This window comes from Ranitomeya imitator, chromosome 7, assembly GCF_032444005.1.
Source record: "Ranitomeya imitator isolate aRanImi1 chromosome 7, aRanImi1.pri, whole genome shotgun sequence".
In the NCBI taxonomy this organism is placed as follows: Eukaryota; Metazoa; Chordata; class Amphibia; order Anura; family Dendrobatidae; genus Ranitomeya; species Ranitomeya imitator.
The window spans coordinates 55,694,284-55,708,069 of NC_091288.1; the positions used below are offsets into that span (position 1 = coordinate 55,694,284).

At 43.8% G+C, this 13,786-nt stretch overlaps 1 protein-coding gene across 2 annotated transcripts in view; it reads right to left on the minus strand.

The window, feature by feature from the left end:
• NCKAP1 (NCK associated protein 1) overlaps window positions 1-13,786 on the minus strand; it is a 156,759-nt gene that overhangs the window by 2,860 nt on the left and 140,113 nt on the right. For both annotated transcript variants that reach the window (XM_069733250.1, XM_069733249.1), the window contains 6 exons: window positions 12,558-12,640; window positions 9,099-9,179; window positions 8,825-8,918; window positions 6,743-6,859; window positions 6,533-6,642; window positions 6,158-6,247 (listed from right to left, as the gene is read on the minus strand). In XM_069733250.1, coding sequence (XP_069589351.1) covers window positions 6,158-6,247; window positions 6,533-6,642; window positions 6,743-6,859; window positions 8,825-8,918; window positions 9,099-9,179; window positions 12,558-12,640 — 575 coding nt within the window. The remainder of the gene's footprint in view (window positions 1-6,157; window positions 6,248-6,532; window positions 6,643-6,742; window positions 6,860-8,824; window positions 8,919-9,098; window positions 9,180-12,557; window positions 12,641-13,786) is intronic.

Genomic DNA, 13,786 nt, shown 5'->3' on the forward strand with positions numbered 1-13,786 from the left:
TGAGATCTATCTATCTCATTATATATACTTATAGGAAGTGCAACCCCCACGTGAATAGGGAGGGAACTAAGGGTGCTGTCATGGGCCTCCGAAAAATGCTGCTACCAGTAAGTAGCTTAATGCTTTATTCGGACTCCCATGACAGCACTACGAGAGAATTACAGAGATGTAAACTACCTTAGGGAGGGACTATAGCCTGTAGCACCCTTAACCCGAAGGTGAGATCAGAAGAGAACCCCAAGTCCAACCTATAGTGCTTGAAAAAGGTGGAAGGGGATGACCACGTAGCCGCCTTACATATCTGGTCGATGGAAACTCCAGATCTTTCAGCCCAGGATGTGGCCATGGCCGGGTGGAATGTGCCCTCAGATTCTGCGGAACAGGACTTCCACCTGCAGTATAAGCCAGAGAGATAGCCTCCCTAATCCACTTCGCTAACGTGCACTTTGACACTCTAAGACCTTTCCTGGGACCTTGGAAGGATAGAAACAACGCCTCCTCTCTCTTCCAAGCATCAGTGACTGATATATATTCTAAGAGACATCTCCTAACATCTAACGTATGGAGTAACTCTTCTTTGGAATTAGAAGGATTAGGGAGAAATGATGGTAGAACTATCTCCTGAGATCTATGAAAATCTGAGGCCACTTTCGGTAAATAAGCTGGATCTGGTCTGAGGACTACTCTGTCCTGTAGAAACTCTGTATAGGGGGAGAGCCTAGAAAGAGCCTGTATGTCTCCTACCCTACGAGCAGATGTAATTGCCACCAAAAATGCTGTTTTGAGGGATAGTAATTTAAGTGAGGCTGAATGTAAAGGCTCAAACGGTTCTTTAGTCAAAGCAGAGAGGACTAGATTGAGATCCCAAGGCATTGACCTATTCCTGTGTATAGGTCTGGACCTACTAGCTGCTTTGATGAACCTTGATACCCAATAATTACCAGCAATGTTACAAGAAAATAGGGCCCCTAGGGCTGAGACTTGTACTTTTAGCGTACTCGTGGATAGATTTAGCTCTAGCCCTCTCTGCAGGAATTCTAGAATCTGGTTAATTGGTAAACCCTCTTCGATATTAAAATTTGAAGAGGCCAGAAACTTCCTCCAAGTTCTAGAGTAGATCTTAGTTGTTATGGGTTTTCTACTCTTCATAAGGGTATCAATGAGATTTGGAGAAAATCCTCTGTTTTTTAACAGTGACCTCTCAAAGACCATGCCGTCAAATGGAGACCCTTCACTTGTGGATGGTTGATCGGACCTTGATGAAGTAGGTCCGGGATGTCCGGCAGTACCCAGGGGTCTTCCACCGACATGGTCCTGAGCCAGGAGAACCAAGCTCTTCGGGGCCAGAACGGAGCGATCAGTATGATTCTCGCTTGATCCTCCCTTATCTTTCTGACCACCAGAGGCAACAGGTTTAGCGGGGGGAACGCATAAGCCAACCGGAAATCCCATCTGATCAGGAAGGCATCCACTGCCAGCGGATATTCCCTGGGATTCAAGGAACAGAATTTTTTCGTTTTTCTGTTGTCCTTGCTGGCAAATAAGTCCACCTCTGGATGACCCCACCTGCGGACAATCTGGTTGAAGATTTTTGAGTTCAGAGACCATTCTCCTTGTCTTAAGGTGTTTCGACTTAGAAAGTCCGCCCTTATATTTTCCTTCCCTTTTATATGCACTGCTGTTAAAGATAGAAAATGGTTTTCCGCTATCCGGAGCAGGCGGTCCGCTATTTCCATCAGGAACTCGGAGCGTGTTCCACCTTGGTGATTCACGTAGGCCACTGCCACCTGGTTGTCGGAGAGGATTTTGACATGGTGACCCTGTAGATACACGAGGAGTTCCTTAATTGAGAATTCAATTGCCATCAACTCCTTCTGATTGGAAGAGGCTGATGTTTGGGGGTCCCATAGACCCTGGACTACCACGTCACCCATGTGAGCCCCCCACCCCGTGGGGCTGGCGTCTGTTGTGATTACCCGAGTCACCTGAGTCACCCAGGAAACTCCTGCTGACAGATTGTCTTCCTCTAGCCACCATCTAAGAGATGTAAGAACCCCTGGACTCAATGTCATCTGACCCTGCAAGGAACCCTGTAAGACCCTATCATAATGTAGTACGTCAAACTGTAAAGGCCTGGAGTGGAACTGGGCCCAACGGACGGCGGGGATACAGGAAGTTAGGGAACCTAACAAAGACATAGCCTGTCTAAGGGTCATGGATGGTTTATTAATTGCTTTTAACACCTGTTGTTGGATATGAAGTAATTTATCAGGCGGAAGACAGCATTGTTGGGACTCGGAATTTAACAGCAGCCCTAGGAACCTCTGGGTCTTTAGGGGTTGCAATCGGGATTTATCATAATTTATGATCCAGCCCAGATTTTCCAGTTTAAATATAGCTGTTTTAACCTGAGCCAGGCAATGGTCTACTGAGTTCCCCACTATTAGGAAATCATCCAGATAAGGAACAATGAGAATATCGGATTCACGTAAGTGCGCCATAACCTCTGCAACTACTTTAGTAAATACCCGGGGAGACGTTGAGAGGCCGAAGGGAAGGGCTCTAAATTGAAAACGGCGAACAATACCTCCCATAGACACCGCCACACGTAGAAACTTCTGGAAGTTTTCGTGGATAGGAACATGATAGTATGCATCCTTTAAGTCCACAACTACCATGAAGCAGTGTTTAAACAACATCTTTATTGCAGAACTGATTGACTCCATTTTAAACGTGGTATTAACCAGGTATTCATTAAGGGATTTAAGATTGATAATAGTCCTGAACGACTTGTCTGGTTTTTGAATCAAAAAAAAGAGGAGAGTAGAATCCTCTTCCTCTCTCTGACTCCGGAACCTCAATCAGTACATTTTTACGGCATAAAGTCATGACCTCTGACTCTAAGGCCGTCTGCTCAATAGTGGAGGAACGCAAGGGGGTTAGCATAAACTTATCACGAGGCCAATGAACAAATTCCAATTTTAGGCCTTCCGATACAATACCTCGGACCCAGACACTATTCGTGATGTTAGTCCATGCGGAAGAGAAGGTTGACAATCTCCCTCCCACGGGGATTGCTAGTCATTGGTCTGGTTTCTTACGTTCTTTTGAGGAACGGCGAAACATGTAACCCGTACCTCTCCTGCGTCTATCCTCCCATCTAAAATTTTCTCTAGAGGGTGAGGATGCGCGCTTCCTTCCACGACCAAATCTCCTTCTGTTAAATGGACGCCGGTAAGAAGCTGATGACAAATTAGGAAATTTCTTCTTATCATCTCCAGCCTTTTCGAGCAGCTCATCCAAGGTTGGCCCAAAGAGATATTCCCCTTTACATGGGATAGCGCATAATTTGGATCTTGACTGGATATCCCCCGACCAACACTTCAACCATAAGGCTCTACGAGCCGCGTTGGAGAGTCCTGCTGCTCTGGCCGCCATTCTGACCGAGTCCACCGACGCGTCCGACAAGAAAGCCGCAGCATCCTGAATCACTGGAAGCGCACCTAGAATAGAATTCCTGGAGGCGCCTTCTTTAAGCTGGGATTCCAACTGTTCCAACCAGACCATTAGGGATCTGGCTGTACAAGTCGCAGCCACTGCTGGCCTCAAGGATCCGGCTGCCATCTCCCACGTACCCTTAAGGAAGATCTCCGCCTTCCTGTCAAGAGGGTCTTTAAGGGACCCCATGTCCTCGAAAGGTAAAGCTGCTTTCTTAGATGCCTTCGCCACCGCCGCATCTAATTTAGGGGCCTTGTCCCAGGTATCCACATCCGTATCTTCAAAGGGATACCTGCGCTTTAAAGCCGGTGGCAAAGAACCTTTCTTCTCCGGTTTTTTCCATTCCCGGAGAATCAGGTCTTGAATCTTATCAATCACCGGGAAGGATCTGCGTTTCTTGTGTTCCAAGCCGCTGAACATTAGCTCCTGACGGGAAAGCTGAGTCTTAGGCTCTTCTAGGCCCATCGTACCTCTGACCGACTTGACTAACTTATCCACCCGGTCCAGAGGCAGACAGAATCGGCCAGATTCCTCTTCTGATGACGAGGAAGAGAGATTTGAGCGATAAGAACCTTCCTCTTTATCTTCCTCTGACGAATCAGAGATCACCGAGGCTCTCTGTTTTGAACTTCCCGCCTGGGACATAGACCGCAGGGATTCCCTTACTTCTGTACGGATCATCTCACGCAGATTAGCCGTAGAAGCAGATTCTTCCGCTACCTAGGGGAGGACAATAAGGGTGATACCATCTATCTAGCCTGATGTCACTCAACCCCTCCACTCCTGTAAACCTCACCGTCTGTTGTATACAGGAGGCACACAATTTTTTAGGGTAGGAATCTGGTAAGGGAACTTCACATAGGGCACACTCCTTATGTTTCGACTTTGCACTTCTCTTCCCCTAGAATGACAAAGTATAAGGGGCCCGCGTCACTGAGTGAACATTCACGTAGATCACTTACCAGTGTACGCCAAAGAGAAAGGTACCGGAACACGAGGGGGCTCCTTGCCAGTCGAAGCTCTAGATCCTTGCCTGGACGAGCTTTTACGGCTGGACTGGTCACTTCTGATATGCTCCTTTCCCACGGCTTCCTGCCGTACTTTATCCAGAAGTTGAGGCTGCTGCTCACCATCATCTGCCATGATGAAGCTGTGGCCAAAAGCAGGGTTCTATCGCCAACACCTGCTTATATCCCCCTGTATTCCGGTCAGCAGGCCACCTGGCGTGTTCCCCATTGGTTCCTGATGATCAGGCTGCAGCTGGGAGGTTAGCGGTGGTAGTACAGAAGAACCGGCGACCGGACCATGGGCGCCGCCATTTTGGAAAGACCGCGCATGCGCAGTCAACCCGCAAACCGGAAGCGCCTGCCGGCTCCACCCCCGGCGCCCCAGCGTTCCGGAAACGCTCAGTGAGCGATGCAGGACGCCGGGAATGCCCAGCAGTGCTCTGGACGGCGCTCCACTTCCGACGCCGCAACCACACCACCGCACCTCACTGCCGCCGTCTGCTCAGGGGGGGGGGGAATGAAACTTACCAACGCCGGCTTCCGGAGACAAGGAATCCTCCGGACCCTGCTCCCTGCTGCCAACGCCACTGACGTGCAGTCCAGCCTGGACCACCGTGGCGTCTCCAGGACTTTCCGCACCGGTCGAGGTAGGAGACCCCCCCGCTACCAGATTCGACCGGCCGGCCTGGGCTCCTTACGAGATGAAATCTGTAGGATCCTGTCCCTCCAGGAACAGGAAACCAACTGATGCATGGGGAGAGGTGCCGCCCTTTTGTATCTGTAGGTTTCCTGTTCCTGAAGGGCGGATCCCCTCTCTCGTAGTGCTGTCATGGGAGTCCGAATAAAGGATATTGAAGAACTCCAACAATTATGTGAGAATGTGCATGATTTAAAAATCCAAGTGATCCCATTACTTCACCCCCTGACAAAGGATTTTCAATCCGAAATGTGCGTCGGGGTGTGCGCATTATTGGGACCAGGAGGCACCTTAAAGGTACGGATCTCCAATATATTGATATCATTTTTTGCACATTGCACATTGTTGCTACATGGAGTTTTTTGATTGCCGAATTATTTTTAGCCACTACTGCACAATGATATCATTAAGGATATATGTTTTTCTCCCGCTTACCCATATAGTAATGGGATCACTTGTGGATTTTTAAATCATGCACATTCTCACATAATTGTTGGAGATCTTCAATATACTTTTCTGGTGCCTCTTTGCAGCCTCTGTTTTTGTCCATCATTTATACCCATTTATATTTTATTATTTTTTGTCCTGATATGTGCACACATTTTATCTTTTAGTGAAACTGTTGTGAATAAAGAAGATATATTTTAAATCTTATATCCTATTTTTATGGTTTGCTCCATAGTTCTGGTGGTTTTTTTTTTCTCTGATATTGAGCGATTTCCACTTTTTTCTTGTTACGCTGGGGACAGTTTATCATCTTCTGATTATAAGTAGTAAAATAATCCATTTATTGTTATATAGATATTATTCCCTGAGGTGTTAACAATATTGTTTAAATATGTGAACGGACAAGAAATCTGCCTTGGTACAATAACTTCTCAGAGTACATTACCTAACATTATGGACCAGGTTACAGCACGAATGTTATGCGGTGTCTCTTTATGTCTCAACTTACCATATCTAGCAGCAGATAAACAGATTCTCTGTTCCTTGTAGTCGTTTTATCTGTCTCTTGGCCGATTTTCAGCAAGCTGGATGATGCAAGCTGTGAGAAATTGACAGAATAAAAAGATGATGTCCTCAGAATCCTACACCGTCAAAAGCAGATAACATGCCTAATATTCACCAGATAATCCATTACTCCATTACATAACCCCATGAGAATGCAATGAGCCCAAGGCAGTGTGTGGTCATGAAGACACAAAAAGCCCTAAATGCAGAAGACCTCTTACTAGAATGTCATAGCAGTTATATAGAACGGCGAGGTCTCAAACAACTGATTACAAGAAACTCAAATTGTACTGAAAAAAAAAGGACAAAATATACATACAGCCAGGAATTCTTTAAGACGATCTTCAATGCTCCCTTTATGAATAGTAAACAAGGCTGCGGCAATCTGGTTGATGGCCTTTGCCAGGCAATGGATGTTATTGCAGTGACCTAAGAACCAAAACCAAGCTGGTAAGACTGTGTACAGCTGGGAGGTATTCAAGCGCGGTCTGCAGGATTACTGGATCTCAGCGAGATAACATTACAATACCTTCTATGGCCGGGCTGTATTGTGACATGACGTTACTAGCCAAGGTTGGCAAAGACACTGCCACAAACACCATGAGAAGACAGGCAATCTTGTATTCCTCCTCTGGACTGATCGTTTCTGGAGGGAATTAATAGGAAACTATTTCAAAGATCTGCTGTTCTGCAAGCACGATGCCACGTCTAGCACATTATAAATTCCTATTAAGAGGAATAGGAGGAAATAGAGGATCACCATAATAACTATGATGAGAGCTTTTCATGTGAGCGGACAACGTACATTGACTTTTTAAAATAAAAACTGACGGCTATCGTTTTAAACAATGTGCAATTTTCTAGAGCAGCATGACTATTTTAGGTGTTAAACTTTTTATTTATTATTAATTAAGTTTTCAGAGGTGTAATTTTCACTATGTGAGTATATTTGAACACAAATTCAAGACCACTTCTATGTTCGTTCTGTTTTCTTACTCCATCCTCTGACTCAGGGCAATAGAGGTTTTAGTAGATGCCTTCATGTATTCACTTTTCTTTAAATTCACAACTTCTACCATGGCAGCCAGAAACGTTAGCAGTGCTACATATAAGAAAATGTTTTCTGCCTAAAGATCTAAGTAGCATTATTATTCTATACAGGCATATTGCACTAGTACATACCGTATTTTTCAGACTATAAGACACACTATTTTCCTCCAAAAATGTGGAGGAAAATGGGCGGTGCGTCTTATAGTCCTGATGTCTCTGTTCTGGCTGTGGATGGGGAGGTGGGTGAGCGGCAGGGGCAAGTCACAGGAGGCAGGAGTCGGCTGGTTAACTCATGTGCCCGCTGCTAAAGAGAAATGCATATTCATTGCTCTCCATGCCCATGGGAGTGGAGAGCAGTGAATATTTATTTCTCCTTAACAGCGAACATGGTATTAGCCGCAGCACCCGGCTTCCTGCAGCTGCCGGGTGATCACGTGTGCCTGCTATTAAAGAGAATAGTCACTGCTCTCCATGCCCATGGGAGAGGAGAGCAGTGAATATTCAGTGATGTTTAATAGTGGGCACAGTATTCGCGCAGGGAAAAAACATAGAATGGTTTATATATATGTATGTATATATATATATACACACACACACATATACATATATATATATATATATATATATATCCCTATATATATATATATATATATATATATATATATATATATATGTGTGTGCGTGCGTGCGTGCGTGTATATATATATATATATATATATATATATATATATATATATATATATATATATATATATATATATATATTTACATTTTTCGATTGGGGGCCATACCTACCAGAACAGAGATGAGGGGGACCATGCCTACCAGGATAGGGATGAGGGGGACCATGCCTACCATTTAGATCTTTAGGCAGATGAAAACTTTTCTAGCTAGGCTATGTGCACACGTTCAGGATTTCTCCTGATTTTTTCCTGAGAAAAACGGGACATTTTCTGCAAGAAATCCGCAAGAAAACTGCATGCGTTTTTGCCGCGTTTTTTTCCGGACACTTCCCAATGCATTTTATAGTGGGAAATCCGCAAAATACCCGCAAAATTAATGAACATGCTGCGGTTTTTTTACCGCGATGCGTTTTTTTCGTGGAAAAAAACGCATCATGTGCACAAAACATGCGGAATTCATTCTAAAATGCTTATTGTATGCGGATTTTTTTCCCGGTTTTATAGCGTTTTTATCGGGAAAAAACGCAAAAAAAACGCAACGTGTGCACACAGCCTTAAGGTTGCATTCACACACTGAGCTAATATGTGAAACCAATAGTCATGGCCACCCGTGGGTGTGAGCAAGCACACAAATCTGCAAGCAACACTTGACTGTTTTGTAAACTCATGTGCACATTCACAGACCACAGATTGGTCATTTTTGGCCTCCGATTCATGCTGCTCCTAGTTCAGCAGTATGGACTCTGTCAGGTTCTCTTTAATGAAACAATTACAGGCTAAAGCCAAGTGACAACTGAATCAGTCTGTCTTCTAACAATTATTATGTTACTGTAGTGACATTAAAGGCATCGATAAGTACAGCATTGCACACGACATACCAGATTTTTGAGATGACAGTGCCACAACCAGGGCTGGGTCTATTTCACATGGTAACCCGGCTGCTGATGACAATTCGTACACATTCATTGCAACCTATTAAAAAAAAAAAAAAAAAGTTGGTAGGGGGAGTTTGCACAAGGATGGTACTAAGAAAGCAGGAGCAATGCCACACGTCTGTATGTGAATACGACTGAGGAAAGGTTGCAGTGTAACATACAGCAGCAACAACTAGTAGCGCCCGGTGTAGGACATTTTATGCTAGAGAATTTTTACCTTCATGTCCGTCTCCCTTGGAATGTGATCCTTGAAGTCTTCAACAGAACTTACAAGGAAAGGAATGTGGTAAGATAAGACCTGAGAAAGGAATTGAAGACATGTCAGCATGCCAGGCATCAGCAGATAAGACATTGTACTATGCATTTAATAAGCAGGTAATTGCAATGATCAGCTAACATACCAGACGTGATCTACAAGACAGTCTGAGGTTTTCATAGTGCACATCACAGACTGAAGGAAGATGAAAGCATTCTGCAACGCTGGGAAACATTACATTTCCGATGCATCATCTTTTCCTCTTTCCAACAGTTTCTCAGTTGAGCCAATGACTCATTCACAAGATGCCACACGCAATGGTTATCATTAGTGATGAGCGAGTATACTCGTTACTCGAGATTTCCCGAGCACGCTCGGGGGGTCTCCGAGTATTTTTTAGCGCTCGGAGATTTAGTTTTTGTTGACGCAGCTGCATAATTTACAGCTGTTAGCCAGCATAAGTACATGTGGGGGTTGCGTGATTGCTAGGGAATCCTCACATGTAATCAAGCTGTCTAAGAGATGTAAATGATTCAGCTGCGGCGATGAAAACTAAATCTCCGAGCACTAAAAAATACTCGGAGGATCCCCGAGCGTGCTCGGGAAATCTCGAGTAGCGAGTATACTCGCCCATCACTAGTTATCATGAGTGAGCAAAGACCAAGTGGGGAGCGAAAATATATGGTGTGTATCTAAAGTGAATGAATCTCCATGATTTCAGCGTTGCAGGCCACTATTCTGGATTTAAAAAGAACTGAGATGTAATTGAAGTGTAGACTTTCAGGATTATATGAATGGGTTGAATAAAAATATCCTGTGAAACGTTTAGGAATTGCAAACATTTTTCTACAAAGCCTCCTCATTTCAGGGGCGCAAAAGTAATTGGATAAATTTACTTTATCATAACTAAAATGTTCATTTTTACACTTTGCAGAGAATCCATTGCAGGCAATGTCTGAGTCTGGAAGCCATGGACATCACCAAACGCTGGGTTTCCTCCTTTGTGATGCTTTGCTGGTCTTCACTGAAGTTGACTTCAGTTGTCGCTTGTTTGTGGGTCTTTCTGGCTTAAAATTTTGTCTTCAGCACGTGAAATGCAGCTCAATGGGGTTAAGATTTGGTGACTGACTTGGCCATTGCAGAATATTCCTCCTCTTTGCCTTAAACTCCTGAGTTGCTTTTGCAGTATGTTTTGGGTCATTGTCCATCTGTATTGTGAAGAGCCATTCAAAGTGACTGCATTTGGTTGAATCTGAGCAGAAAGTATCGCCCTGTACTCTTCAGAATTAATCCAATTGCTTCTGTCTTCAGTCACATCATCAATAAATACCAGTAATCCAGTGCCATTGGAAGCCATGCATGCCCGCGAAATCACACTGCCTCCACCATGTTTTACATAGGATGTGGTATTCTTTGGATCATAGGCTATTCCAAGCCTTCTCCATACTTTCTTCTTCCCATCATTCTAGCACAGGCAGATCTAAGTTTAATCTGTCCAAAGCAGGGGTCCCCAACTCCAGGCCTCGAGGGCCGCCAACAGTGCAGGTTTTCAGGATTTCTTTAGTATTGCATCGGTGGTAATGTGATCATCTGCACAGGTGATGATTCCAACCCCTGTTCAATACTAAGGAAATCCTGAAAACCTGCACTGTTGGCGGCCCTCGAGGCCTGGAGTTGGGGACCTATGGTCCAAAGAATGGTTTTCGAGAACTAGGCTGGCCTCATTAGATGTTTTTGGTAAAGTCTAATCTAGTCTTTCTATTTTTAAGGCTGATAAATGATTTGTACATTGTGGTGATCCCTCCGCATTTGCTCTCATGAAGTATTCTAGTTCTGGTAGAATTATATACTGAAACACCTACTTCCTGGAGAGTGTTCTTCACTTGGATGGATATTGTAAAGAGGTTTTTCTTCACCATTGAAAGGATTTCTTTGATCATCCACCACTGCTGTCTTCCATGGATGTCCACGTCTTTGCAAGTTCCCAAGTGCAGAATGTACCAACCTGTAGATTTGGCCACTCCTAACATTTACTCCATCTATCTGATAGATTTCTTTTTTTTCTTTCTTCAGGCTAATGATGGCCTGTTTCTCTTCCATTGAGAGCATATTGTTGGTTTCACTGCAACAGCTTCCAAATGCAAATACCACACCTGGAATCATCTCCAGACCTTTTGCCTGTTTAAGTGATGGATTAATGAGGAAAAGCCAATGTAGCCCATTAAAGAGAGCTTTGAGATAAAAGTCCAATTACTTTTTGTTTGCTTTTTTCATAGACACACACTTAATTTTATTGAAAATTTGTAAGAGTTAAACACGTTGTCCAGGAATTTGGTTTTAGAGTTCAACCACATTCACTCCAGTCGTGGTCTTTGGTGGCAGACAATATTATTAGGAAAGGGAAGCATGTTTTATGGTTTCTTAATCAAGCTGTACATGAATGACTGGACAAACTCTTTAAGAAGTGTTTATGCCTTCTGTTCTTGTAATGAAAGTTTAACCAATTCTTAATGGATCTGATTTGACTACAACATCCAATGTAATCACATGACACCATGAAGTCTTGAAGAAGCAGAACAATGGCATCTGAGCATGAAACATTATCACAGGCATTCCTTTTCACACTTCACAGGCTGTTATATTTAAGAGGACGAGTCAAATCAGAACAGCTGAGGCATCAAGAGGCGTCTGTTCTGCGCTTGATATATGTGAGAAAACAGAGGCTCATGCTGCACATAATTATACACCTGGCCGTATCGAAAAGTCTAAATCTTACATCACCAGCACCGTATCTACCTTCAATGAACACAAAGGAAGGACTGAATATGCTAAACTGACGAGCACCTCATAAACGAGGGTTCTAGGTCTCCGCACGTTACTAGTGAAAGCCACAACCCTGCATCAGGTCCATTGTAGGACAGACACTGACACCACCTGACCGTGCCTGTTCAGTTAGGGACCATCAAGGTTATACATATGGACAGGCAATATATGTCTTTGGCAAAAAAAAAAAAAAAAATCACTAGCCCTCAATCTAAGCACTCCAGGTAGCAATGTAACATCTGTAATGTAACACTCCTTATAAGAATGACTCAGTGTTTGCTTCCATACAAGTTTCCTAAAGCTTCCACCTAAGTCCACATAACAGATGCCCCCATGATGAGCTACTGCATGGGGTCCCATTGCCCATTTACAAAGAATGAAAAATGATAAAACGAACAAAATGTGAACCAGTTTCTATAAAAGTGCTACATTGCGTCAACCCCACCCTGCACACGCACATTCTTGGCAGAGGTGAGGATCCTGAAAGTAGGACCCCCATTTAAAAATTGTTTTAGGACTGGTCTCAAACTAGAGAATTTAAAACTAAAAGCATCTAAAAGCCATAATGACAAGGACAGCGTAATATTGACTTCTTACATCTCTGAGGGCTTCCTGTGCGAGTGAGCGGAAGGACAATATAACTCCAATGATGGTCATCCTCTTCAAGACACTGTCAACAGCTACAAAGAAAAAGAAGATCACACTGAGCTCAGGTAGACAAATTTAATGTGATTTTCTCTTGCGGATTTGTTGTGTTTTCTTTGCTCAATTCTACCCTCGCCGATAGGCAATAGACACATGAAAATACATTATAATGCATTACCGGTGTTTTTTTTCCATATGGTTACGATTCTCACCATAGAAGTATAGGATTGGGGAAACTCTGCTGGTACTCTGTTTATAAAATACAGGTCCTTCTCAAAAAATTAGCATATAGTGTTAAATTTCATTATTTACCATAATGTAATGATTACAATTAAACTTTCATATATTATAGATTCATTATCCACCAACTGAAATTTGTCAGGTCTTTTATTGTTTTAATACTGATGATTTTGGCATACAACTCCTGATAACCCAAAAAACCTGTCTCAATAAATTAGCATATCAAGAAAAGGTTCTCTAAACGACCTATTACCCTAATCTTCTGAATCAACTAATTAACTCTAAACACATGCAAAAGATACCTGAGGCTTTTATAAACTCCCTGCCTGGTTCATTACTCAAAACCCCCATCATGGGTAAGACTAGCGACCTGACAGATGTCAAGAAGGCCATCATTGACACCCTCAAGCAAGAGGGTAAGACCCAGAAAGAAATTTCTCAACAAATAGGCTGTTCCCAGAGTGCTGTATCAAGGCACCTCAATGGTAAGTCTGTTGGAAGGAAACAATGTGGCAGAAAACGCTGTACAACGAGAACAGGAGACCGGACCCTGAGGAAGATTGTGGAGAAGGACCGATTCCAGACCTTGGGGAACCTGAGGAAGCAGTGGACTGAGTCTGGTGTGGAAACATCCAGAGCCACCGTGCACCGGCGTGTGCAGGAAATGGGCTACAGGTGCCGCATTCCCAAGGTAAAGCCACTTTTGAACCATAAACAGCGGCAGAGGCGCCTGACCTGGGCTACAGAGAAGCAGCACTGGACTGTTGCTAAGTGGTCCCAAGTACTTTTTTCTGATGAAAGCAAATTTTGCATGTCATTCGGAAATCAAGGTGCCAGAGTCTGGAGGAAGACTGGGGAGAAGGAAATGCCAAAATGCCTGAAGTCCAGTGTCAAGTACCCACAGTCAGTGATGGTGTGGGGTGCCATGTCAGCTGCTGGTG